General features: G+C 46.6%; 1 protein-coding gene across 2 annotated transcripts in view; it reads left to right on the forward strand.

Moving 5' to 3' along the window:
- LOC122946004 (bifunctional heparan sulfate N-deacetylase/N-sulfotransferase 4-like) overlaps positions 1–27074 on the forward strand; it is a 754569-nt gene that overhangs the window by 716410 nt on the left and 11085 nt on the right. For both annotated transcript variants that reach the window (XR_006391210.1, XM_044305313.1), the window contains exon 12: positions 13330–13439. Coding sequence is in view for 1 of the 2 variants with exons in the window: in XM_044305313.1 (XP_044161248.1) it covers positions 13330–13439 (110 nt within the window). In the remaining variant the exon portion in view is untranslated. The remainder of the gene's footprint in view (positions 1–13329; positions 13440–27074) is intronic.

Consider the following 27074-nt stretch of genomic DNA (forward strand, 5'->3'; position numbering starts at 1 on the left):
CTGACGTGAAGCCTGATTCTCTGCTATGACATGCAGACTGATTCTCTGCTGACATGAAGCCAGATTCTCTGTTACGGGACCTCTCTCCTCTGCCTGGGTGCCGGGGCCTAAATATCTGACAATGGACTGTTACAGTGGTGGGTGACGCTAAGCCAGATTCTCTGCTATGGGACCTCTCTCCAATTGATATTGGTTAACCACTTAAGGACCACAGGTTTATACCCCCCTAGTGACCAGGCCCTTTTTTACAAATCGGCACTCCACAACTTTAGCAGTTTATCGCTCGGTCATGCAACTTACCACCCAAATGAATTTTACCTCCTTTTCTTCTCACTAATAGAGCTTTCATTTGGTGGTATTTCATTGCTGCTGACATTTTTACTTTTTTTGTTATTAATTGAAATTTAACGATTTTTTTTGCAAAAAAATGACATTTTTCACTTTCAGTTGTAAAATTTTGCAAAAAAAAACCACATCCATATATAAATTTTTCGCTAAATTTATTGTTCTACATGTCTTTGATAAAAAAAAAATGTTTGGGTAAAAAAAAAATGGTTTGGGTAAAAGTTATAGCGTTTACAAACTATGGTACAAAAATGTGAATTTCCGCTTTTTGAAGCAGCTCTGACTTTCTGAGCACCTGTCATGTTTCCTGAGGTTCTACAATGCCCAAACAGTAGAAAACCCCCACAAATGACCCCATTTCGGAAAGTAGACACCCTAAGGTATTCGCTGATGGGCATAGTGAGTTCATAGAACTTTTTATTTTTTGTCACAAGTTAGCGGAAAATGATGATTTATTTTTTATTTTATTTTTTTCTTACAAGGTCTCATATTCCACTAACTTGCGACAAAAAATAAAAAATTCTAGGAACTCGCCATGCCCCTCATGGAATACCTTGGGGTGTCTTCTTTCCAAAATGGGGTCACTTGTGGGGTAGTTATACTGCCCTGGCAATTTAGGGGCCCAAATGCGTGAGAAGTACCTTGCAATCAAAATCTGTAAAAAATGGCTGGTGAAATCCGAAAGGTGCAATTTGGAATATGTGCCCTTTTGCCCACCTTGGCTGCAAAAAAGTGTCACACATCTGGTATCGCCGTACTCAGGAGAAGTTGGGGAATGTGTTTTGGGGTGTCATTTTACATATACCCATGCTGGGTGAGAGAAATATCTTGGCAAAAGACAACATTTCCCATTTTTTTATACAAAGTTGGCATTTGACCAAGATATTTTTCTCACCCAGCATGGGTATATGTAAAATGACACCCCAAAACACATTCCCCAACTTCTCCTGAGTACGGCGATACCAGATGTGTGACACTTTTTTGCAGCCAAGGTGGGCAAAAGGGCACATATTCCAAATTGCACCTTTCGGATTTCACCAGCCATTTTTTACAGATTTTGATTGCAAGGTACTTCTCACGCATTTGGGCCCCTAAATTGCCAGGGCAGTATAACTACCCCACAAGTGACCCCATTTTGGAAAGAAGACACCCCAAGGTATTCCATGAGGGGCATGGCGAGTTCCTCGAATTTTTTATTTTTTGTCGCAAGTTAGTGGAATATGAGACTTTGTAAGGAAAAAAATAAAAATAAAAAAAATCATCATTTTCCGCTAACTTGTGACAAAAAATAAAAAATTCTAGGAACTCGCAGTGCCCCTCACGGAATACCTTGGGATGTCTTCTTTCCAAAATGGGGTCACTTGTGGGGTAGTTATACTGCCCTGGCAATTTAGGGGCCCAAATGTATGAGAAGTACCTTGCAATCAAAATGTGTAAAAAATGGCTGGTGAAATCCGAAAGGTGCAATTTGGAATATGTGCCCTTTTGCCCACCTTGGCTGCAAAAAAGTGTCACACATCTGGTATCGCCGTACTCAGGAGAAGTTGGGGAATGTGTTTTGGGGTGTCATTTTACATATACCCATGCTGGGTGAGAAAAATATCTTGGTCAAATGCCAACTTTGTATAAAAAAATGGGAAATGTTGTCTTTTGCCAAGATATTTCTCTCACCCAGCATGGGTATATGTAAAATGACACCCCAAAACACATTCCCCAACTTCTCCTGAGTACGGCGATACCACATGTGTGACACTTTTTTGCTGCCAAGGTGGGCAAAGGGGCCCACATTCCAAAGTGCACCTTTCGGATTTCACCGGTCATTTTTTACACATTTTGATTGCAAAGTACTTCTCACACATATGGGCCCCTAAATTGCCAGGGCAGTATAACTACCCCACAAGTGACCCCATTTTGGAAAGAAGACACCCCAAGGTATTCCGTGAGGGGCACGGCGAGTTCCTAGAATTTTTTATTTTTTGTCGCAAGTTAGTGGAATATGAGACTTTGTAAGGAAAAAAATAAAAATAAAAAAATCATCATTTTCCGCTAACTTGTGACAAAAAATAAAAAATTCTAGGAACTCGCCGTGCCCCTCACGGAATACCTTGGGGTGTCTTCTTTCCAAAATGGGGTCACTTGTGGCGTAGTTATACTGCCCTGGCAATTTAGGGGACCATATGCGTGAGAAGTACCTTGCAATCAAAATGTGTAAAAAATGGCTGGTGAAATCCGAAAGGTGCAATTTGGAATATGTGCCCTTTTGCCCACCTTGGCTGCAAAAAAGTGTCACACATCTGGTATCGCCGTACTCAGGAGAAGTTGGGGAATGTGTTTTGGGGTGTCATTTTACATATACCCATGCTGGGTGAGAGAAATATCTTGGCAAAAGACAACATTTCCCATTTTTTTATACAAAGTTGGCATTTGACCAAGATATTTATCCCACCCAGCATGGGTATATGTAAAATGACACCCCAAAACACATTGCCCAACTTCTCCTGAGTACGGCGATACCACATGTGTGACACTTTTTTGCAGCCTAGATGCGCAAAGGTGCCCAAATTCCTTTTAGGAGGGCATTTTTAGACATTTCGGTCCCAGACTTCTTCTCACGCTTTAGGGCCCCTAAAAAGCCAGGGCAGTATAAATACCCCACATGTGACCCCATTTTGGAAAGAAGACACCCCAAGGTATTCAATGAGGGGCATGGCGAGTTCATAGAAAAAAACATTTTTGGCATAAGTTAGCGGAAATTGATTTTTTTTTTTTTTTTTCTCACAAAGTCTCAATTTCCGCTAACTTGGGTCAAAAATTTAAAACTTTCATGGACTCAATATGCCCCTCATGGAATACCTGGGGGTGTCTTCTTTCCAAAATGGGGTCAGTTGTGGGGTGTTTGTACTGCCCTGGCATTTGAGGGTCTCCGCAATCATTACATGTATGGCCAGCATTAGGATTTTCTGCTATTCTCCTTGTATTGAGCATACAGGTAATGAGATTTTTTTTTCCCGTTCAGCCTCTGGGCTGAAAGAAAAAAATGAACGGCACAGATTTCTTCATTCGCATCGATCAATGTGGATGAAAAAATCTCTGCCCAAAAAAAAAAAAGGAGGGGAAAGGCGTCTGCCAGGACATAGGAGCTCCGCCCAACATCCATACCCACTTAGCTCGTATGCCCTGGCAAACCCGATTTCTCCATTCACATCAATCGATGTGGATGAATAAATCATTGCCGGGATTTTTTATATTTTTTTTATATATATACAAAGTGTTTGCCAAAGCATAGGAACGCCGCCTCCTCCTCAGCTCGTATGCCTCGGCAAACGTATCTGTCACTGCAGAGGAGAAAATCCCGTCTTGCAGCGCCGCATACACCGACTTTTGTGTAATCTGACAGCAGCGCAATGCTTCTGTCAGAATGCACATCAGTGCTGCAGCTGCTTGATCGCTTGGTCCACCTAGAAGGTAAAAAAAAAAAAAAAAAAAAAAAAAAACCAGGCCGCAACGCAATAAATTTATTAACATTAACTTTTATAAACTTTTGAAACAGAACAATAACTTTTTTGCTTACCGGTGATTTTTTTTTTGTTTTTTTTTTTTTACCTTTATTGAACAAACCTCTCCTTCCCCATGGGACAATGTGCAAAGCGCAAATCGCCCAGAGATGCGGCGAAGTACATTATGCACTTTGTCCCAGGTGAAAGGAGAGGTTTGTGGCAGCTCTGTGTGAAAGGGCCCTAAGACCCCTGTGTGCCTGTCCTGTGTACGCAATCCCTATGCTAATAGTGTACCTGAGTGTGGAACTTGCGAAAACACTCCCCTATGCATAGGGCAGGCTGGTCAGGACAGTCAGGACAAAAAAAGGTGGTGTCACGCCTTATTCCACCCCTGCTACAGACACGACATCTTTTTCTTGTGGAACGTTGAGTTGGGGTACCAGGATAGACAGACGGGAAGTGTCTGCCATGTAGCCGGCTCACTACATCAGGGCCTTGGGGCACGGACCCTCCTGGATACAGGATTTCCGAAATGATCTCTTCCTGGAATTTTAGGAAGGATCCTGTTCTCCCAGCCTTACTGTAGAGAACAAAACTATTGTACATCGCCAATTGGATCAAATAAACAGACACCTTCTTATACCAGCGTCTGGTGCGTCGGGACACTAAATAGGGAGCCAACATCTGGTCATTGAAGTCCACCCCTCCCATCTGAAGGTTATAGTCGTGGACAGAGAGGGGTTTCACAATGACTCCAGTTGCCCGTTCAATTTGGACAGTCGTGTCTGCGTGAATGGTGGACAGAAGGTAAACGTCCCTCTTGTCCCTCCACTTCACCGCGAGCAGTTCTTGGTCACACAAGGCAGCCCTCTCCCCCCGTGCAAGTCGGGTACTAACGAGCCGTTGGGGGAAGCCCCGGCGACTAGGTCGCGCGGTACCACAGCATTGAATTCCGACTATATGTAAGTGCCGAAAGAGGGCCACGCTTGAGTAAAAATTGTCCACGTATAAGTGGTACCCCTTGTGGAATAAGGGTGACACCAAGTCCCAGACAATCTTGCCACTGCTCCCCAGGTAGTCAGGACATCCGACCGGCTCCAGTTTTGAGTCTTTTCCCTCATAGACCCTAAAACGATATGTATAGCCTGTGGCCCTTTCACAGAGCTTATACAGTTTGACCCCATACCGGGCGCGCTTGCTGGGGATGTACTGTTTTATGCCAAGGCGCCCGGTAAAATGTACTAGGGACTCGTCTATGCAGATGTTTTGATTAGGGGTATACGCATCTGCAAATCTGGATGACAAATGGTCTATGAGGGGCCGAATTTTATGGAGCCGGTCATAAGCAGGGTGGCCTCTTGGATGACAGGTGCTATTGTCCGTAAAATGCATAAAGCACATGATAGCCTCAAAACGTGCCCTAGACATTGCAACAGAGAACATGGGCATGTAATGTATTGGGTCTTTAGACCAATATGACCGCAATACATTTTTTTTAGTTAGACCCATGCTGAGGATAAGGCCCAAAAAAATTTTAAACTCGGAAACAGTGACTGGTTTCCACCGGAAAGGCTGGGCATAGAAGCTTTCCGGATTGGCGGTAATAAACTGTGTGGCGTAGCGGTTGGTTTCTGCCACAACTAGGTCATAGAGATCCGCGGTGAAGAACAGCTCAAAAAACTGAAGGGCCGATCCTAAATGAGCCGTCTCCACGCGAACTCCAGACTGGGCGGTGAAAGGGGGCAATACGGGTGCGGCGGAATCAGGGGATTGCCAATTAGGATTTGCCAGCACCTCTGGGAGACTAAGGGTTCTACGGGCCTGTGAACGCGGTGGCTGCGACGGGGGAGTTATTGCACGTGCCACCGTACCAGCTGGAACTGCCCTTCTGGTGCTCGCCACTTCACCAGGGAATACGGCAGTGCTGGTAGAAGGTCCAGGCTGTGCTGCGCTGCTGGTGTATGCCGCACCATAAACAAGATCAGCGCTAGCACCACTCTGCTGCAAATGAGGATCATCATGCAGGGTAGGCAGAACTCTTACATGGGATCGGGTACGTCTGGCCGTAGCAGGGACCTCTACCTCGTCATCCTCACTAGCCGTTAGAGTGCCACTGCTGTCCACAGGTTCATATTCTGAACCACTGGATTCAGCGGATAAGGCGTCCCTATCGCTTTCATCCATCACGGTCAGAATCCTGTAGGCCTCTTCAGCGGAATACCCCTTGTTTGACATTTTGGGTTCACTAAATTTAGGGGGTATTCCTCTGAGACTACCCAGGAAAAAGAGCAAACCTGCTTAGTAAAAAGGAGTGCTTGCGAAGTAAAGCTGCGATCGCTAATAAAGATCCAAAAAGCTCAAAAGTGATCTTTTATAGCGGCGCAGCGATTTTACGTTTTTTGCAGTGATCAGAAAAAAAAAATTCTGTCACTGCGGTGGGGCGGACTGAACGCAAGTGTGCGCACAAGATCAGGCCTGATCGGGCGAACACTGCGTTTTTTGTAGAACCTAAGGTGACCCTAATGTACTTATATAGATCTGATTGCGATCAGTATTGATCACTTACAGATACTATATAGTACTAGTGCTGATTAGCGACAGCGATGACGCTAATCAGTGACTAATCGGTGACTGCGGTGCGGTGCGGTGGGCGCTAAACTACCTAGCAAGTAGCTAACTACCTGGCAGGGGTGAGGGACCCTTACAGGGGGGGTGATCAATGACAGGGGGGTGGACAAGGGGGTGATCAGGGTGATCAGGGAGTCTAATATGGGTGATCAGGTGCTAAATAAGGGGTTAAATAAATGACAGGGTAATATGTAATGTGTAGTGTGGTGTTTGGTGCTACTTACTGAGCTGCCTGTGTCCTCTGGTGGTCGATCCAAGCGAAAGGGACCACCAGAGGACGAGGCAGCAGTTATATCAGACGCTATTTTCAAAATAGCGTCTGACATAACCATTTCATTGGACGATTCAAAAATCTACAGCCTGCCAGCCAATGATCGCGGCCGGCAGGCTGCAGATGAACTTGTGAACTATGCGTTCCTGTGAACGCGCGCTCCTGTGTGCGCGCGTTCACAGGAAATCTCGGCTCACGCGAGATGACGCCAATCGGCGTTAGCGTAGCCTGGGAGCGCCGCAGAGATGACGCCTTTCGGCGTTAGGTGTGCGGTAAGCGGTTAATTTTTATTTATTTTATTTTTATTTTCATTCATTTCATTTCCCTATCCACATTTGTTTGCAGGGGAATTACCTACATGTTGCTGCCTTTTGCAGCCTTCTAGCTCTTTCCTGGGCTGTTTTACAGCCTTTTTAGTGCCGAAAAGTTCGGGTCCCCATTGACTTCAATGGGGTTCGGGACAAAGTTCGGGTCGGGTTCGGATCCTGAACCCGAACATTTCCGGTAAGTTCGGCCGAACTTCTCAAACCCGAACATCCAGGTGTTCGCTCAACTCTAGTCCCAGGCTTTGGAGAGTGGTTCCCTGCATCTGTTGGAACTGCTGGGTGTTCCCATTGTCTCCCCTCTTCGGTTTCCCAAGTAACTATGGACTCTGTCGCCAGCATTGTCAGATGGAAAATTTTGGAGCAAGTTTTTAACAAGGACCTTCTGGTATTGCACCATTTTGCTCGTCCTCTCCACCACAGGAATGAGAGATAAGAAGTTCTCTTTGTAGCGGGGGTCAAGAAGGGTGAACAACCAGTGATCCTTGTTGTCTAAAATGCATATAACGTGTGAATCGCTGGAAAGGCAGCCTGACATGAAGTCAGCCATGTGTGCCAGAATACCAACAGACGAGACTTCGCTGTCGTTATCAGGAGAATCACTCTCAATCTCCTCATCCTCTTCCTCCTCTTCTGCCCACCCACGTAGAACAGATGGAATTAAACTTCCATAGGTACTACCCTATGTAGCGGAGGCAACCATCTCCTGCTCCTCCTCCTCCTCTTCATCATCCAATTCGCGCTGAGAAGATGAACTAAGGGTTATCACTCTATGTAATGTTTTCCCCCTCTTCCACATGCAAAGCGTTGTCCTTAATTGTGAGCTGGGACGTGGGATGGTTACGCTGATAATTGCTTTATCGCCACTCACCATCTCTGTTGATTCCTCAAAGTTTCTTAAAACCTCACAGAGGTTAGACATCCATGCCCACTTCTCGCTTGTGAAAGCGGAAGTTGACTAGAAAGGCAACGACCATGTTGCAGCTAGTATTCCACTACTGCCCTCTGCTGCTCACAAAGCCTGGCCAAAATGTGGAACGTGGAGTTCCAGCGAGTGCTCACGTCGCACAACAACCGGAGAGCTGGCAATTTTTCAGCGCTGCTGCAGCATTGACACACCGGCTGAAGCTGGCGATGACTTGCAGAAAAGTGCACATATGCGGCGCACCTTCACCAGTAGCTCAGGCAAATTGGGGTAGGTTTTGAGAAACCGCTGAACCACTAAGTTTAAGATATGGGCTAGGCATGGCATGAGCTTTCCGAGCTCCAAAGCCGCCACAAAATTACGGCCATTATCAGACACAACCATGCCTGGTTCTAGGTTGAGTGGCGAGAGCCACATCTCAGACTGGTCTCTTAGCCCCTGCCACAGCTCTGCGGCGGTGTGCTGTTTGTCTCCTAAGCATATCAGCTTCAGCTACCGACTGGTGACTGACTGGTGCTGCACGCGGATAATTCAGAGGTGAAGTGGAGGAGGAGAAGATCGGGTTGGAGCCACTAACGTAGGTGCTGGCGTAAACCCTGATCGATGTAGGGCCCACAATCCTTGGTGTCGGTAGAACCGGTGCTATCCCAGGGTACGACTCGCTTTCGGCCTCCACAACGTTCACCCAGTGCGACATCACGGAAATGTAGCGCTCCTGGACAAAAGCCCTTGTCCATGTGTCTGTGATTAGGTGGACCGTCCCAGCAACTGCGTTGGTCAGGGCACGTGTGATGTTACGGGACACATGTTGGTGTAAGGGGGGCACGGCCTCAGTGTCCACAAGCCTAAATGGCAACCTTTCCAGGGCCAGTAATTTGTAAAGTTACGCATTTAGTGCTATGGCCTGTGGGTGGGTGGCTGGGTATTTGCGCTTCCATTTAAATGCCTGGGGTAGGGACATTTGTCTGCTGCGCTGGAACACGGAAATGTATGTGGTCGCTGATAATGCTTGCGAAGTTCCAGGTGCAGGGCGGAAGGCATTCAGGCCTGTGCCTTCGACAGGAGATTGGCCAGCACGTAGCACAGGGGAAGAGGAGGCAGTGGTGTGACCCACAGACACAGATTGTGGATTTGTGCATTTGTCCCACTTATTACAGTGCTGGGATGCCATGTGGCGGATCGTGCTGGTGGTGGTGAGGTTGCTAGTGTTCATGCCCCGGATCATTTTGGTACGGCACAGGTTGCAGACTACTATTCTTTTGTCGTCCGCACTTTCCTCAAAAAAGCGCCATACTGCGGAACACCTACCCCTTGGCAAGGTAGATTTCCGCAAGGGGGTGCTCCGTGAAAAAGTTGCGGGCCTGTTTGGTGTGGCCCGCCTTCTCCCTTTTGACACCCCACTGCCTCTTCCAGCCTGTTGCAGTGCAGCAGATCCCTCCCCCTCTGTACTGCTGTCCTTGCTTGGCTTTCCATCTTCCTAGGTTGGGTCAGTGACTTCATCGCCCACCGGCTTCTCTTCCACTTCCTCACTCTGCTTATCCTCATGACTTGTTGACCTAACCGCAACCTCAGTGATTGACAACTATGTATCTTTATCTTCATCAACCTCTTGAGACAGTAATTGCCGTTGACTTAAAGGCAACTGTGTCTCATCATCATCCACCCTATTAAACAGTAATTGCCTTTCCCAACCGTCATCTTCTTGTGACTGTGGATGCTCAAGAGTTTGGGAATCAGGGCACAAGATCTGTCCCTCTTCAAGCATGCTTCGCGAGAGGGCCAAATCAGGGAAAGGCGATGAAAAGAGCACCTCGAAATATCCAAGTGTGGGATTACTTGTTTGCCCAGACTCTCTATGGAGGGAGGAAGGAGGATCAGGGTGAGGATTGTGTTGAGCAGACTCCTGACTACTGAGACTAGACTTGGTGGAAGACAGGGTGGTGCTTAGCCAACTGGAAGCATTATCTGCTGCAATCCAACCGACCACCTGGTCACACTGTTCTGACTTCAAAAGTGGTGTCCTGCGACGCCCTGCAAACTGGGACATGAAGCTAGGTTTTGTGGATGATTGTTTTTCTTGTGCTCTGGCAGCAGGCACAGTTTCACCGTGCCAAGGGCCACGGCCTCTAAGTGCACCATCAGCATCACGGCCACTGCCCTGTTCCTTACGGCTCACCTTCTTCATATTGAATGTTATATATGCTTGAAAGTCTGTCACACCTACAGTAGCGTAGGATTTGGAAGTGTACGCGCAAACAAATTTAAAAAGGTATTTGGGATGTATCCCGCAAATAGTGTCAATACTGTCACCAGCGGCTAATAAAAAATTACAGGGAATGTCACAGGTATTTGGGATGAGGAAACGTTATACAGGAGAGGTACCACCGGTAAAGTCACTGTCCGCAGCGTCTACGAAAAATGTACACTGGATGTCACAAATACATTTTTTCAGCGCACTTGTTACACTGCAGATGTGGCGCTGGTAATGTCGCTGTCCGCAGCAGATATAGTCTATGGAAAAAGTACACTGTATGTCACAGATACATTTTTTCAGCGCTCACGTTACACTGCAGATGTGGCACTGGTAATGTCACTGTCAGAAGCGGACACCGTCTATAAAAAAAGGACACTGGATGTCACAGATATTTTTGTGATGCTCACACTTTACACTGGAGATGTGGCACAGCTAATGTCACTGTCCGGCGCGGACACCGTATATTGAAAAAGGACACTGGATGTCACAGATATCTTTTGGATGCGCACACTTTACACTGAAGATGTGGCACAGCTAATGTCACTGTCCTCAGCATTTACCGTCTATGGAAAAAGTACACTGTATGTCACAGATAAAAAATTTGAGCGCACACGTTACACTGCAGATGTGGCACTGGTAATGTCACTGTCAGAAGCGGACCCCATCTTTTAAAAAAGTACACTGTATGTCACAGATATTTTTGGGATGCGCACACTTTACACAGCATATGTGGCGCAGCTAATGTCACTATCCGCAGCGGACACCGTCTACGGGAGAAGGACACTGGATGTCACAGATACATTTTTTCAGCGCACATGTTACACTGCAGATGTGGCTTGGTAATGTCATTGTCAGAAGCGGACATCATCTATTGAAAAATACACTGTATGTCACAGATACTTTTTGGATGCGTACACTTTACACAGGAGATGTGGCGCAGCTAATGTCACTGTCTACGGGAAAAGGACACTGGATGTGACAGATATTTTTTGGATGTACACACTTTACACTTGAGATGTGGCACAGCTAATGTCGCTGTCTGCAGCGGCCTAATTATTGCACGCTATTTAGCGCAGGATGCACTAAAAATAGTTATTGCTGCTGCCACACACAACAATAGTCCTTAAAAGGACTTTTGGGTCTCTGAAAAGTTTTTTTTAGTAAAAATATTCCTATATCACTCACTACACTGTCCCTTCCTCAGCACAGCTCTCCCTGACTAAGACTAAGCCAAACGCGTATCATCAGGTGCTATATAGCCCCCGATGACGCGGCCAGCTGATGTGGCATTATAGTGAGGGCAGTACTTACCTGCACTTTTATTGGCTGCGTAGCAGGCAAGAATTGTAGGGGGTGAAGACTCGAGCATTGCGCTCAAGCACATGCGGTATTTGGCCAAATACCGCCATGTGCCGAGCATCGAGATGCTTTAGCCGAACTAGTGTTCAGCCGAGCATACTTGATAAACACCAGTCTCTATGTATATTCTGTTATACTTTAAAGAAAAACTTGTCAAAATGTAATAGTGGTACAGATCTGTGAGCTTAACGTTCTTCAAATGCTAATCTTGGACATAGGTTTCGGATCAAAGTACTGTTGCATTGCTAATTTCACATTTAACGTAGTTTCACACCTCCAGTATGACTTCTGTTGGGTTGTTCCAGCAGACAATCGTCAGGACACAAACTGCAGCATGCAGCTTATTGTGTCTAGTCCTCCACATTGTCTACCAAAATGCGGCCGATCTCCGCCCGGTAATTCCGTCAACATTCAGCAGTGCTGTATCTGGTGAATTTCAGCAGTCTGTTATCTGCTAGAACAGCCTGCCGGAATTCACACCACAGGTATGAAACTATGCTTAAAATCAAATGAACGGCATTAATTTTAAATTCTTAAGAGTTTCTATTGCATTTTCATAAAATCACAGCCTTGCAGTAAAGCATCATTATCACATCAGACAATATAGTGTGATTAATCATCATGTTTATTTTCTATATTGACACACTGTGTAGTAAAATCACCCAGTTGTGATATTTCTAATCCTCCATGCTCCATCAGCTATATTGCTTCAATAAAATGTCTAATGATTGCAGAAATTTAGTTCTGCATATTATTACCTGGGGCAATTTGCATTTAATAGAGAATGGCACTAGAACTTAAGTCAGTTTTCCATGCCTTCACACAAATATATAGTCCTGATGAAAATATACAATATGCACTATAACACAAATTACCAGTGAATGTATACACTAAATCTGTAGGTTACTTTACTGTAACTTTACTTTTCTGTAGGTTAAATTGACAGTATCTTATAAATTCAATTGAATCGCACTCTATGTAATGCCAACAGAGCTTGGACGTAAATATAATTTGGCATAGGAAAATGTTTTAAATGAGGTCAACATAAATATGTTGTATAAAACTAAATAAAAGATAAACCTACTCTGTATATTTTAGAATTTTCAGTATAGACTTAAAGAAGTATAACAAACTAAAAAATACAAAAAAAGTATGTGTTAGAAAGTCAAAGGGGAAGATTTATTATGGTTCTACACCATTTTTCTGGCAAAAAAAGTCACACATTTTATCTTAAATGCCAGTTTTCAACAAAATCTGTGACTTTCTAACTTTTTCCGATACCCTTGCCACTTTTCCAAACAGTGAGCAGGAGTAGGCAGCAATAGAAAAGCTGTGTCCAGGACCTATGTTGCCCAACTCATTTAACATATATACCAGAAAGCTGGCAAACATTACATCAGAAATCTATCACAGCTCCTGGCTGAAGTAAATTTCAATTCTGGGGCATGGGTTAGACATGTGCCACAATTTTTAACAGGTGTGCGCCAAGGACATATTAAGACTGGCATACATAATGCCATTCTTAATAAATCTTCCCTAGAGCTTCTGTAACCCCTACAGATAACATTGTATTATTATTATATTTTTTTTTATTTCTGCTACTCTGACACCTATAAGATCTCTAGAATGCTGGACTAAAGGATTTATTTTTTTATATATAGTATTACCTATAAATGCATAAAACAAACTAAGAACAAGTAGTAAACATCAGTACGGTGTTTTTCCAGCTGTTAATTATAGATGGGCAACATCTGAGAAGTGATCCAGCCATTGTAATGGATGAAGTCCAGACCTTTTTAGAAGTTTCTCCTCATTATAATTACTCTGAGACTCTCACGTAAGTACCTTAAGGTTGTTTATTATCTTCGTGTCGATAGACCATCAGTAATGTTGCATGCCATTACTATTTACAAGGTAGATCAATTCAACTGTGTTTTATAACTCCCAGCTAAAATATACTGTATTTTGTAAACAACAATTGAGTTAGGAAAATTTTAGGTAAATTTGAGCTTGGAGAATATTTGAAAATCACATTTTACTTCATTTTTAAAGCACATTGTGTAAAGTGCCCTCAAGGGGAATTAAGGCAAACATAATACTGTACACTGAATGGATAAAAAAAATCTGAGAAAGATTAATGCTACTATGCTGTCACTTGTCCAATGGAGACAGAACATATGACATCTAGGAGGGTCTAATTAATATTTATAGTCAGATTGGGAAATTATGGAGACTTTTCCTTTCTGTTTCTGATTAAAATAGTGAGTACAATATATAATGATAAGTCTGCTTGCTGTTAGTGAATACAATCATTCTTGTTTATACCCAGTGGTTGTTAGTCATACAGACCTGTTATTTCTTACAGTTAAGAATTTGCTGCAATGTAGTCAGACAAAGGAAACCTGTCACCGTCAATGTACTGTGCAATCTCTAGGCAGCATGTTGCAGAGCATGAGGAGCTGAGCAGAGGAATATATAGTTTTGTGGGAACGGATTTAGTGTAACCTATACTTTTAAGTAGTTGTGGGTGGTTCTACTTAATAATTGCAAACTATCACTGATCGACAAAACTACCCCAAAAAATTAACTATATTTTAGAAACATGATTGAGAACAAACAAAAGTAAATTTCACCTATGCTATTTTAATCTAAGTGGGGGTGATAAACAGGTATAAAAATCAAAAGCCCATGATTTCCAACCAAATCCTTTCAAGCTCCCCTACTCAAGATGGTCAGAACAGGTACAGTTTAGAGTCACTCTAAGGTTTCGTCCTGTTGAAAAATGGCTCCTTGAACACTTTAGAGAAATGGACGAACCACTGGTTCCAGATCAACAAAGATCAACTGTAACACAAAGCTGTTAGTGTACCTGAAATGAAGACTCCAGGGGTCTGCTACCGTACAGTTTGCTACCCCACACCATAATCCTGGGAGTGAGACCAGTGTGACTTTCTCTTGTGAAACCCTTTTCATTGCCTATGTGGTCTCCAGAGCAATCTAAGCTATTATTGTGCCTAATACAAAATGTTGACTCATCTCCAGCCTCTATTGCCATCTTGGTTTGCACCATGATAGCCTTTGAGAGTGGTGGCGTGAGGTCAAATGAAAACTTTTTAGAATTGTGGTTCGTAGCCCAAGTGCCTTCTGATGCTTTGTGTAGACACTGTTTGCCACCCTATGCCTGGAACATGACACCGGGACAAGCAACATTGAAATGTGCAAACATCTCAGCCCAGGCACATAACTAGAGATGAGCAAATCGAAGCTGACAAAGTAGAATTTGATCCAAATTTCAGGAAAAATTTGATTCACAACTAATGCAAATTTCCTCGCGCTTCGTGGTAATGAATCGCTATTTTTCCTAAAATGGCAGCTACAATGGTGGCTACATGTTTTAGGACATGGGGCAAGGAACTCTGGCTGTATGCATGGGATTATAGGCCAGCCCGCCTTCTTCATCAGCAGCCAGCCAGCCAGCCCTGTGATGTTACAGCCCTATAAATACATGCAGCCATCTTGGATTCAGACATTTTCCAGCGTTCTGAGTGCAGGGACAGACATTGCAGGCGCTAGGGAGAGTTATACTGAAAACTTCATTGTGATAAAAAAGCGATTTATAAGTGCAGGGAAACATTCACATTGCAGGGAAACGATAGTAAGGTATCATTTCACAACATCTTAGTGCAGGGAGAGACGTCTGAAGTCACTAGGGACAGTGCTAAAAAAAACTCATAATAAAAAGTGATTTTAAAGTGCAGGGAAACATTATTTGGGGATTCAAATAGCCATTATACAGCTCTGGCATTTCAGCAATTTGTTATTTCAGCAATTTCAGCAATATGTTATTGGAGTGCAAGTGCTATGTTGAAAAGCCTTGCAGAGGTTTATATCTGTAGAAAAAGAAAAATATATACATAATTTACTATTGCATTTATTTGTGGTGAAAGAGTTTAGTTGCCTATTTCAGTACAAAAAGGAAAAATATATAAGCATTTCACTTCTGCAGTTATATGTAGTGAAAGCGTTCAGTGTCCTATTTCAGTACAAAAAGGAAAAAAATATATGCACTTCACTGTTGCATTTATTTGTGGTGAAAGACTTTAGTGGCCTATTTCAGTACAAAACAAAAAATATATACACATTTCACTTCTGCAGTTATATGTGGTGAAAGCGTTCAGTGTCCTATTTCAGTACAAAAAGGAAAAAATATATGCACTTCACTGGCTCATTTAATTGTGGTGAAAGAGTTTAATGACCTATTTCAGTACAAAAAGGAAAAATATATACGCATTTCACTTCTGCAGTTATTATTTCAGTACAAAAACTAAATCACTTTTGCAGTTATATGTGGTAAAACCTTTAGTGATGTATTTCGGTATAAAAGGATACATTTATTCTGTGTTCAGCGCCACAGTTATACATGGTAAAGCCTTTAGTTGCGTATTTCAGTAGAAACCCAAAAATGTATTCTTATAAAAATGTATCCTTATTAAGGAGGAGTTCACGGAAGCAGGGGCTGTAGCAGTTAGTCAGTTTGTACTGTTGTCGGCAAAATCACCTACTCTGCGGTGTGGCAGTTTTTTGTACAGTCTCCAGAGGAGTTGAACTTGGCCATATGTAGCATCTGTGAGCAGAAGGTGAAATGTGGCCAGTGTGCCAATGTTGGAACCACGGCCCTGCGACAACATATGCAGCATCACCATAAAGTAGCCTGGGAGAACCGTGGCTCCCATGTGGTAGTCCAGCTTGTCATAGCAACCGCTGCATCACCCAGTGCCACGCCACACCCAATTTCAATCAGTCAAGGCTCCACCAGCTCAGGCGAAGGGAGCTGTCTGTCGTTCCCATATGCTGGTCCTGATGCTCCTACTCCTAGCCAGTCATTCCGTAAGCAATCAATCCCTGAAGCGATTGCCAACAGTATGCGCACTGAAGATGAACGTGCTGCTTTCCAAGTTGATGGTGCTGCAGTCCCTTTGAGGCGAGCCGAAGTGGAGCGTTCAAAGCCTGTAGTGACGTTTTTCGGTAGAAAAAAAAATGTATTCAGCGTTCAGCACTGCAGTTATATGTGGTAAAACCTTTTGTTACGTATTTCGGTTGAAAAACAAATTTGATTCAACGTTCAGCGCTGCAGTTATATGTGCTAAAATCTTTATTGACGTATTTCAGTCGAAAAACTATATTTATTCAGCGTTCAGCACTGCAGTTATATGTGGTAAAACCTATTGTGACGTATTCCGGTCGAAAAACTAATTTTATTCAGCATTCAGTGCTACAGTTAAATGTGGTAAAGTCTTTATTGTCGTATTTTGGTCTAAAAACAAAATTTATTCAGCGTTCAATGCTGCCGTTATATGTGATAGAACCTTTTAGAACGTATTTCTGTCGAAAAGCACATTTTATTCAGGGTTCAGTGCTGCCATTATATGTGATAGAACGTTTTAGAACGTATTTCTGTCGAAAAGCACATTTTATTCAGCATTCAGCACTGCAGTTATATGTGGTAAAATCTTTATTGACGTATTTCGGTCGAAAAACAAATTTTATTCAGCGTTCAGTGCTGTAGTTATATGCGGTAAAATCTACATGATGTCTCCATGAAAAATATGCAGCGTGTGGCTTCTACACCCTTTCAAAATGATCCTTCAGCGGGGCGAATAGATGCCGGATGACCGGGATGCTCCATGACCTTCCCAGGAGCTGCTGCCGGGAGCAGCGGTTCATTTCTGAGACATCCGCATAGTACGAGGGAAATCCAAAGACCCTCTACATCTCTGTTCACCACAGGATGTCCTCCATCCCATCCATGATGACTGGGAACTTGTGATGTTTTCCCTGACGTAGAGACCAGGGGCTGGTAGTTATGGTTTCAATCTTGATCAACTTCATGACTCTTCCTCTGGGTTCGAAGCTATCTTGAAGCTTTGTCTTCTCATTCTCTGTAGCTACTAGAGGCCTGTTCATTCCAGGCAAGTTCCCACAAAAGTATCTGGCTCGATGAGCAGCCAATACCACACTTGCATCAATCTTGACAGGATTAATCTCCAGGTGGAGAGAAATTGTTTTTGTAATGCTTTTTCCACCGCAACCACGTCTAAACAGAAGACGGGCAGATTCTCTCGTGTTTTAGGAAACACTTAATTTTTTATTTTAGATTTATTAAATATTTATAATTAATTTGAACCAAAACTTGATTAAAATTATAAGAAAGTAAACATAAATTTGCCAATATATTATCTAAATCTTCTAGGGAAATTCAGGGACAATCAATTTGCCAAGCCTTTTGTGCAGTAGAACGTGTATTATTAAATCGTCTTTTAAGCAGCACTTTATAAAGTTGAGAAATTTTAACCTTCTGTTCTGTCCCATATACTATAAATGAATAGACGAAGCGGCCACTCTGTGGCCTCCTCATGCTGCTGCCACCTCCTGATGCTGCTGCTGCTCCACCTCTAGTCTCTGTCATTGTGCCACTTGGTGGCCTTCTCCTGATGCTGATACTGCTGCTGCCGCCACCTCCAGACTCTGTCAATGTGCCACTCGGTGGCTCCCTCATACTGCTACCACCTCCACACACTGTCATTGTGCCACTCATTTTCCTCCTCATACTGCTACAAACTCCAGACTCTGTCATTGTGCCACTTGGTGCCCTTCTCCTGATGCTGCTACTGCCACCACCTCCAGACTCTGTCATTGTGCCACTCGGTGCCTTCCTCATAAAGCTGCCACCTCCACACATAGAAACATAGAATGTGTTGGCAGATAAGAACCATTTTGCCCATCTAGTCTGCCAATATACTGAATACTATGGATAGCCTCTGGCCCTATCTTATATGAAGGATGGCCTTATGCCTATCCCATGCATGCTTAAACTCCTTCACTGTATTTGCAGCTACCACTTCTGCAGTAAGGCTATTCCATGCATCCACTACTCTCTCAGTAAAGTAATACTTCCTGATATTACTTTTAAACCTTTGCCCCTCTCATTTAAAACAATGTCCTCATGTATCAGTTTTTCTTCTTTTAAATATTCTCTCCTCTTTTACCTTGTTGATTCCCTTTATGTATTTAAAAGTTTCTATCATATCCCCTCTGTCTCGTCTTTCTTCCAAGCTATACATGTTAAGGTCCTTTAAACTTTCCTGGTAGGTTTTATCCTGCAATCAATGTACTAGTTTAGTAGCTCTTCTCTGAACTCTCTCCAAAGTATCAATATCCTTCTGGAGATATGGTCTCCAGTACTGCGCACAATACTCCAAATGAGGTCTCACTAGTGCTCTGTAGAGCTGCATGAGCACCTTCCTCTTTCTACTGGTAATGCCTCTCCCTATACACCCAAGCATTCTGCTAGCATTTCCTGCTGCTCTATAACATTGTCTGCCTACTTTTAAGTCTTCTGAAATAATGACCTCTAAATCCCTTTCCTCAGATACTTTATATTCTGCTCTTGGGTTTTTATGCCCCAGGTGCATTATCTTGCACTTATCAACATTAAATTTTAGTTGCCAGATTTTTGACCATTCCTCTAGTTTTCCTAAATCCTTTTCCATTTGGTGTATCCCTCCAGGAACATCAACCCTGTTACAAATCTTTGTGTCATCAGCCAAAAGACACACCTTACCATCGAGGCCTTCTGCAATTTCGCTGATAAGTATGGCAGGCTGGATTCCCAGCCTGCATTTGTGGGAGGGGCGTAGGGTATTTAGCCGGCCCCACGCTCTCCTCCCAGGTGTCGGCATCGCGGCTCGTGCAGTGTGACGTCTTACCTGTGCGACTTCCGGTTCCGGCTCCCAGCTCCTGCGTGTAGCGGCGACCGCGTCCCCCGGCTCCGTCCATCTCCTCTGCGGCGTTGGTAAGTAGGCTCCGTGCCTCCGGTTCCTTCACAGGTCGGGTGTTGCGCGGCCGCAGTCTGCCGCGCGCCTCCAGGCTTCCTCCGGGCCGAGGGGTCCGTCGCTCACTGCCGCCAGCATCGCGCATGACCACCCCGCTGCCTCACTTCAAACCCGGCCGGAACGCCACGCCTCTTCTCCGCCCATCTCCCGCCCGCTCCTGCGCCGCTTCTCAGGACCGGTCCCCTTCAGCACTCCCCCCGCTCGGGCGTGGGGATCCGGTCTTGGAATCACATGGCAGGACGGGCTGGGTGCCCATGGTGGGTCTGCAGCACAGTGCATCTGGGCTTCAGACCTTGCATACCCAGATTGGCAGTTCCTGAGGCAGCGGGGAAACGTCAGCAGTCCGGCACAGATGTTCGGACGGCTGGGCGCCCCTGAGCCGTTCAACAGGGGGCGCACCGTCTCTACCATGTAACCCCTGCCACGACCTTTTTTCTCGGGGGGCCAACTGCGCATTCCGACGCCCGGGAGCACCCCACTGGGAGCCCGGATGCATTCCCTTAAGTGACGCCCTCCGGCCTTGTGAGGGTCGCAGCCGGGCTCCGCTCCAGGGCGTGTAAGATATCCGTGGCCGTCCCCTGATATGTTTCTCCTCCGTGTCCTGTCACCTAAGTAAGTTCTCGTCATGTCGTTTTTTTCACTCTGCACATCCTGTCACCTGATACGTTCAGGTCCGTTTTTCCTGTCTTATCACCTGATACGTTCAGGTTCGTTCCTGTCTTGTCACCTGATACGTTCAGGTTCGTTTCGTGTTCAGTCACCTGATACGTTCAGGTTCGTTTCGTGTTCAGTCACCTGATACGTTCAGGATCGTTTCGTGTTCAGTCACCTGATACGTTCAGGTTCGTTTCGTGTTCAGTCACCTGATACGTTCAGGTTCTTTTCCGTGTCTGGTCACCCATCATGTCGGGTTCTCCTCGTTGCATCACCTGATACGTTCAGGCCCGTCTTCATGTCCCGTCTCCTGATACGTTCAGGTTCTTTTTTCATGTGCTGTCACCTGACTCGCGCAGGTTCTCCTCTTGTCCAGTCACCTTGAATCCAGGCTCCTTTCCTGTCCGGTCACTCTTCATGTCTGGCCACCTGATACGTTCAGGTTCGCTCCATGTCCTGTCTCCTGTCACGTTCAGTTTTCACTTCATGTCCTGTCACCTGATACGTTCAGGTTCTTGTCGTTTTCCGTCACTGTTCATGTCCTGTTCACCTGGCACGTTCAGGTTTCATGTCCACCTGCCCTGTCAGACCCCGTTCTCGTCTCCTTCCCATCACGGAATGTCAGGGCCGGTCGCCTGACACCCCCACACTCACTCATTTCCATGGCCTTCCCCGTTAGGGCCTTCACCTGTCTTTGTCACACCCACGTTCAACTCGTCTCTCACCATCCTGTCATGCCTTCTCTCCTGCCTTGTATATATATCACGGTCAGGCTCTTCACCTCCCACACGCGGGTCCCGTGTATCTCTCCATGGCCGCCATGCGCGGGCCATGTCGCCTCACTGGCCGTCGCTCTGGTAGGAGTCCACTTTGGCATTTGAGGCCTCATCGCCAGAGGCATCTCGGCCTTCGGTTCGTTTCACGGGACCCAACTCCTTCCAGTCACCGGTCAACCAGCTCTCGCTTCTTCTTTTCCTCCCGCGCAGGCCTTGTTGCTTTTCATGTTTCATATTTCACTCACATCCATTCTCGTTTTCACCTTGTCATCACGGCTTCACAAGGGCCACTCGGCCATGGCACCGTCTTCTTCTTCTCCAGCAGCCATCTCCTGGCACACCATGGGTCTTCAGTCCGATCATCCGGCACGTTCCATCACCCTCGTGTAGCTCCTGACCCGCTCAGGTTGTCATTTTCTTCTTCCCCATTCAGGTCTCGTTTTTTTTTTCCTGATCGTCATCCGCGTAAGTTCCATTTTCAGAAATGTTGTTGGTAGACCTCTCCACGCAGGTATCTGTTAAATTTCCACCTCACTCACCAATCCCAGGTTACGAGGTGCAAGTCTCACCCTCCCTGCGGACCTTCCCGGGTTCTTTTCTTGCTCATTCCCAGGTTCCCCTTTTTCCACCCCAAGTTCCGCTGGGCCCAAGGTAAGATTTTTTTTTATTTTTTATTATTTTCCCCTGTTTTTCCCCCTTCTGGGGGTTCTCTTGCATAAGTTTGTCTTTTCAATTCAGATCCTCCCAACAGGGTCCGAATCAAACGGCGTGCCCTCTCCCCGAGACCATGTCCCACGTTTCGGACATTGAGGACTCAATGTCCATTCCTGAATCAGCGGTCTCCGAGGCAGCCAGCCGCGCGTCCTACAGACACTGGACCGTCCCCAGGCTGGTCGCCGAGCTCAAAAGGAAAGGGATCCGCCACTCGGCATCAGCGCGAAAGGCGGAATTGTATCGCCTGCTCTTTCCCCAGTCACCCAGGGCGTCCGAACCACCCGGAGCCACTGAAGACCTGGTCTCCATGTCAACGATTCAGCTCTCCTTAACCCAACTCCATGCAACCATCAACAACCTGGCATCTTCCATATCGCACATCGACTCAAGGCTCCAGGCCGTCGAGAACACGATTGCCACGCCTCCTCCTCCCGCTGAGCCCGAAGCTGTTCCGTCAACCTCCTACGCCAACACCCCAGGTACGAGCCTTGCTTCGCCCGACATCGCCCCCGCTTTCTTCATACCAGAAAACATCAGGCGGGATATCCTGGCAGGGAAGGACATCAATTTGGCCGCCATCCTGATCTCCACACATGACACGGTCGAAAACCGGACAATCGCCTGCGGTGATGTGTCAGTGGTACTGAGGTCCAAAGACGTCCGCCTAAACAAGAAGCTAACCATCCCTGAGTTTATGCTGACCTTCAGCCTGTACCGGGACATCGTGTGTTCCATTCATCCCCACCGCAGGGAGGAACTGGACATATACATGTACAAGGTCACTGAGTTGGGATACAAATATGGCGGTTCCGCTTTTTATGAATACCACCGGTCCTTCTCCGCCAAAGCGGCAGCAGCGTTCCTCCAGCACCAGCATGTCACCAACTGGGCGGTCTTGGACATGGAGATCTTTTGCAGGCATTTCGCCGGGCTGAAATCCCCTGCTTGTGCCGGTTGCCAGTCAGTTCTCCATTCCTCTGACTGGTGCCCCCATGTCCCTAACCCATCCCCGGCCAGGCCTTTGTTCAGCTCTGGAGCGCAGAAACCCAACCCCGCCACGGACAAACTAGGTCGTCCCATCACCTTCCTAGGGAAGAATCAAATCTGTAACAATTTCAACCTGGGTTTCTGCAGTTTCGATAAGTGCAAAGCCTTGCACATCTGCTCCATTTGTTTTAGGGCCCACCCTCAGTCCTCTTGTTCCCAACGCACGGCCAAACGCCCGTGACTAGGCGGGGTCAACATCGACCTGTTACTCTCCCTCCTCCAGCAACATCATGACCCCAGTTTTGTCCTGTTCCTCAAACAGGGTTTCACGGAGGGGTTCCATACAGGGCTAGTCACCCTTCCACAGTCCACTCATGAGTGCCCCAACCTTCTCTCTTCTCTTGCGGATCCCGGAGCGGTGGATGAACTGCTGGAGGCGGAGTTACAGAAGGGCTTCATGATCGGTCCATTTGCCGAGTCCCCTTTCCCGGTGTACCGAGTCAGCCCCATAGGTTTGGTGACCAAAAAATCATCTAATAAAAAGAGATTGATCTACGACCTGTCCGCTCCTCATGCGTCCAGCATCCCCAGCCTAAATTCCTTGGTCCCGTCGGACGAATTCTCCATGCAGTACTCTTCACTGGACGAGGCCGTGGAGCTCATCTTACAGGTCGGGGCAGGAGCTTGGTTGTCAAAAGCGGACATCTCCGATGCCTTCAAGTTGCTGCCTATCCTGCCCCACCTGTGGAAGTTCTACGGCATCAAATGGAGGGCAAAATATTATTTTGCCACCCGCTTGACGTTCGGGTCAAAGAGCAGTCCTTGGCTCTTTGACCAGTTCGCTCAAGCTCTCCACTGGGTCCTGGTCAATCACGTCCACTGCCCGAGGGTCATCCACTATCTGGACGACTTCTTGCTCATCGAGCAGCCTGAGCATGCCCCGGACAGGCTGGTCAGCCTCCTCAGCCTGTTCGATCGCCTGAAAGTTCCGGTGGCCCCAGCGAAGGTGGAAGGCCCCTCCAGGGTAATCACCTTTCTGGGCATCACCCTGGACACAGTCAAAATGGAGGCCAGCCTTCCCCTGGACAAACTAAGCAGGCTAAAGGACTCGGTGGCCAGGCTTGTGGGTACCCGCACGGTGTCAAAGTTGGAACTCCAGTCTCTGTTGGGGTCCTTCAACTTTGCCGCCAGGATCATGCCACAGGGCAGATCATTCACCGCCGGCCTGCTCAGACTCCTCCCAACAGCCTCTGATCAGCATGCCCTCATTTACCTCGGACGCGATGCGTTGGCAGATCTGGCCATGTGGTCCCTATTCTTGTCTAGCTGGAATGGCATCTCCCTCTTCGTTCCTCAGTGGGACGATGCCTCCCCCTTGGTTTTCTCTGATGCTGCGGCTTCTCTCGGTTTCGGGGCCATCTGCGGGGACCAATGGTTTGCGGGCCCTTGGCCCACGCAGGTCTCTTCGGACCAGGAGGCTGCCAGGTCCTCGCCCCTACTCGAGGTCTACCCCATAGTCGCAGCCGCTCTCATCTGGGGGCAGTCATGGAGCAATAGGCCGGTGTGTTTCATGACCGACAACCAGGCAGTCGTCGACATCCTCGCCAGGGGTAGGTCCAGTTCACCGAAGGTCATGCGTCTGGTCCGTAAGCTCACCTGGCTGTCTCTCCAGTACAATTTTCATGTCACCTGCAGACACATAGAGGGAAAGAAAAATACCGCAGCCGATGCTCTGTCCCGTTTAAATTTCAATTTGTTTTTTCAGGTCATGCCGGGAGCACAGAGAGTCGGGATCAACCCACCAGGGTTCGAAGCCCTGATCATGGATTAGAGGAATACATTTCCGCAGCCCACGGTCTCATCCGCAGGTCCCTCTCGGTCAATTCAGCCCGCAACTATCTCACGGGGTGGAACACCTTCAGGCGGTTCGCACACCTTCACCCCAGGGGGGACAGGGACAGAGTCTCTTTCATCCTGGCCTTCCTGGCATACTGCCACAAAGAGCTCCGATTGTCCCACAACACCATCAGACTTTACCTAGCGGGCATCCAGCACCATCACATGATTAGTCACCCCAGTCATACCTCTTTCTTTTCCTCCCAGGCGGTCAAGGCGGCCTTGAGAGGCATCCAGAAGCTCTCTTCTCCTCCCACTCCCTCCAGACAACCAGTCACAGGGGACTTATTCCAAAAAATTTCTGGCGCCCTAGATGGCAGTCCTTTTGGCCCTTTCCGAAGTCTGATCCTCAAAGCTGCCCTCTATCTCAGCTTCTATGGGTTTCTCAGGCCTGGGGAATTCTGCTGCACCTCAGCCCAGAACCCAGGGCCAGCAATCAGCCAGCTAAGCCGTAGTTCAGACCACTTCACCCTCTCTCTACTTTCCTCCAAAACCTCCCAAGTCGGTCCACCGGTCCAGATCGAATATTTCAATTCATCCAATCCTTGGTGCCCAGTGTCGGTATTCGATCAGCTACTCTCCATTCTCCACGAGAGAACTCCCGACAGCCCCCTACTGCCTTTTCCCGTGCTTCCAATGACATCCGCGCAATTCATCAAGCACATTCGCTCCATAGTTTCAGGTCTGGGGTTCCATGCTGCCTCCATCTCCGGCCACTCTTTCCGGATAGGGGCCGCATCCGCAGCTTCCAAACATGGCGTTCCCGCTCACGTCATACGAAAGATGGGACGATGGCAATCTACATGTTTCTCCCGTTACATCCCACATCCACGAGTCGAGATCGCCAAAGCTTTCTCCAGTTTGGTCTTATAAATTTTCAATTCAATAAACAGCCTAAATCCATGTTTTGCCCCCTTTTTTGGCTACCCGCGTCACATGGCTAAAGGCACACCACCAGCCAGTTAGGTCCCACCACGTCCGGTGTCTCCTCCTTCGTTCCCACACTCCCCCCGGAGCCTTGACCACAAGTATGGCAGGCTGGATTCCCAGCCTGCATTTGTGGGAGGGGCGTAGGGTATTTAGCCGGCCCCACGCTCTCCTCCCAGGTGTCGGCATCGCGGCTCGTGCAGTGTCCCACCCGACCCTCCCTCATCTCCAGTCTCACCCTCAACTCAGACTCCCCGGGTTAGCCCCCTTTTTTGGCTACCCGCGTCACATGGCTAAAGGCACACCACCAGCCAGTTAGGTCCCACCACGTCCGGTGTCTCCTCCTTCGTTCCCACACTCCCCCCGGAGCCTTGACCACAAAGATATTAAACAATATGGGTCACCTTTTTTCACTGACTGAGCTAATTTCTCTTTTGCCTGCGCTTTAGAAGCTCTTATAACTTGTTTGGCCTCTCTCTGCCTAATCTTATAAATTTGCCGGTCATCCTCGTTTAATTTTTTTTATATAATTACTAAATGCTATCTTTTTGTTTGTAATGATTTTGGCCACTTCTGTTGAGTTTCACAGTGGTCTCTTCCTTTTTTTGCTTTTACTGACAAGCCTAATGCAATTTTCTGTTGCCTTCAATAGTGCCACTTTTAAATAGTGTCATTTCTACTGGACTCCATTGAAACTGTTCCAATCTGATAGGGACTCGTATACCACTTAAATAATTTTAGAAAAGTCAGTTTTTCTAAAATCTAAAACTTTTGTTTTTTGTGTGGTGTGACTCAGTCACTGTACTTATAATAAACCACACTGACTGGTGATCACTAGATCTCAAGCTTTCCCCTACATTAATATCAGATACCAAATTCCCATTTGTGAATACTAAATCTAAAATGGCCTCCTTGTCTCTGTCATTGTGCAACTCTGTGGCCTCCTCATGCTGCTGCCACCTCCAGACTATGCCATTGTGCCACTCTGTGGCCTCCTCATGCTGCCACCACCTCCAGACTCTGTCATTGTGTCACTCAGTAGCCTTCTCCTGATGCTGCCGCCACCACCTCTAGACTATGTCATTGTGCCACTCTGGGCTTCCTCATGCTGCTGGCACCTCCACACAGTCATTGTGCCACTCAGTGTCCTCCTCATACTGTTGACAACTCCAGACTGTCATTTTGCTACTCGGTGGCCTCCTCATACTGCTATCACCTCCACCATCTGTCATTGGGCCACTCTGTGGTCTCCTCATGCTGCTTCCACCTCACCACTATGCCATTGAGCCACTCTGTGGACTTCTCATTTTGTTCCCACCCTCCCCACTTATTTTGCCTTTTGGCCTGGCTGACATCATCATTTGTTTGACCCTTCTTCTGATCTGTCAGAAGGAAGGAAAAATGAGACGCACAACAGATCCTGTCTGTGTAGCAGCTGTAAGGCCTGTATGGTCCCATCAGAATTGGCTTATGATTTGGTAGCCACAAGAAGGGGTGGGTACAAAATACAGAAGACATGTACATTTTCCATTCTCGTGTCATCTCTGTTTCAGATCCACTCCTTTTTTGGGGGAGGGGGCATTAGCAATACTGATAGATTATTGAGCATATGCTGACCAAGTGAAG

Source organism: Bufo gargarizans, chromosome 1 (genome assembly GCF_014858855.1).
Source record: "Bufo gargarizans isolate SCDJY-AF-19 chromosome 1, ASM1485885v1, whole genome shotgun sequence".
Lineage (NCBI taxonomy): Eukaryota > Metazoa > Chordata > Amphibia > Anura > Bufonidae > Bufo > Bufo gargarizans.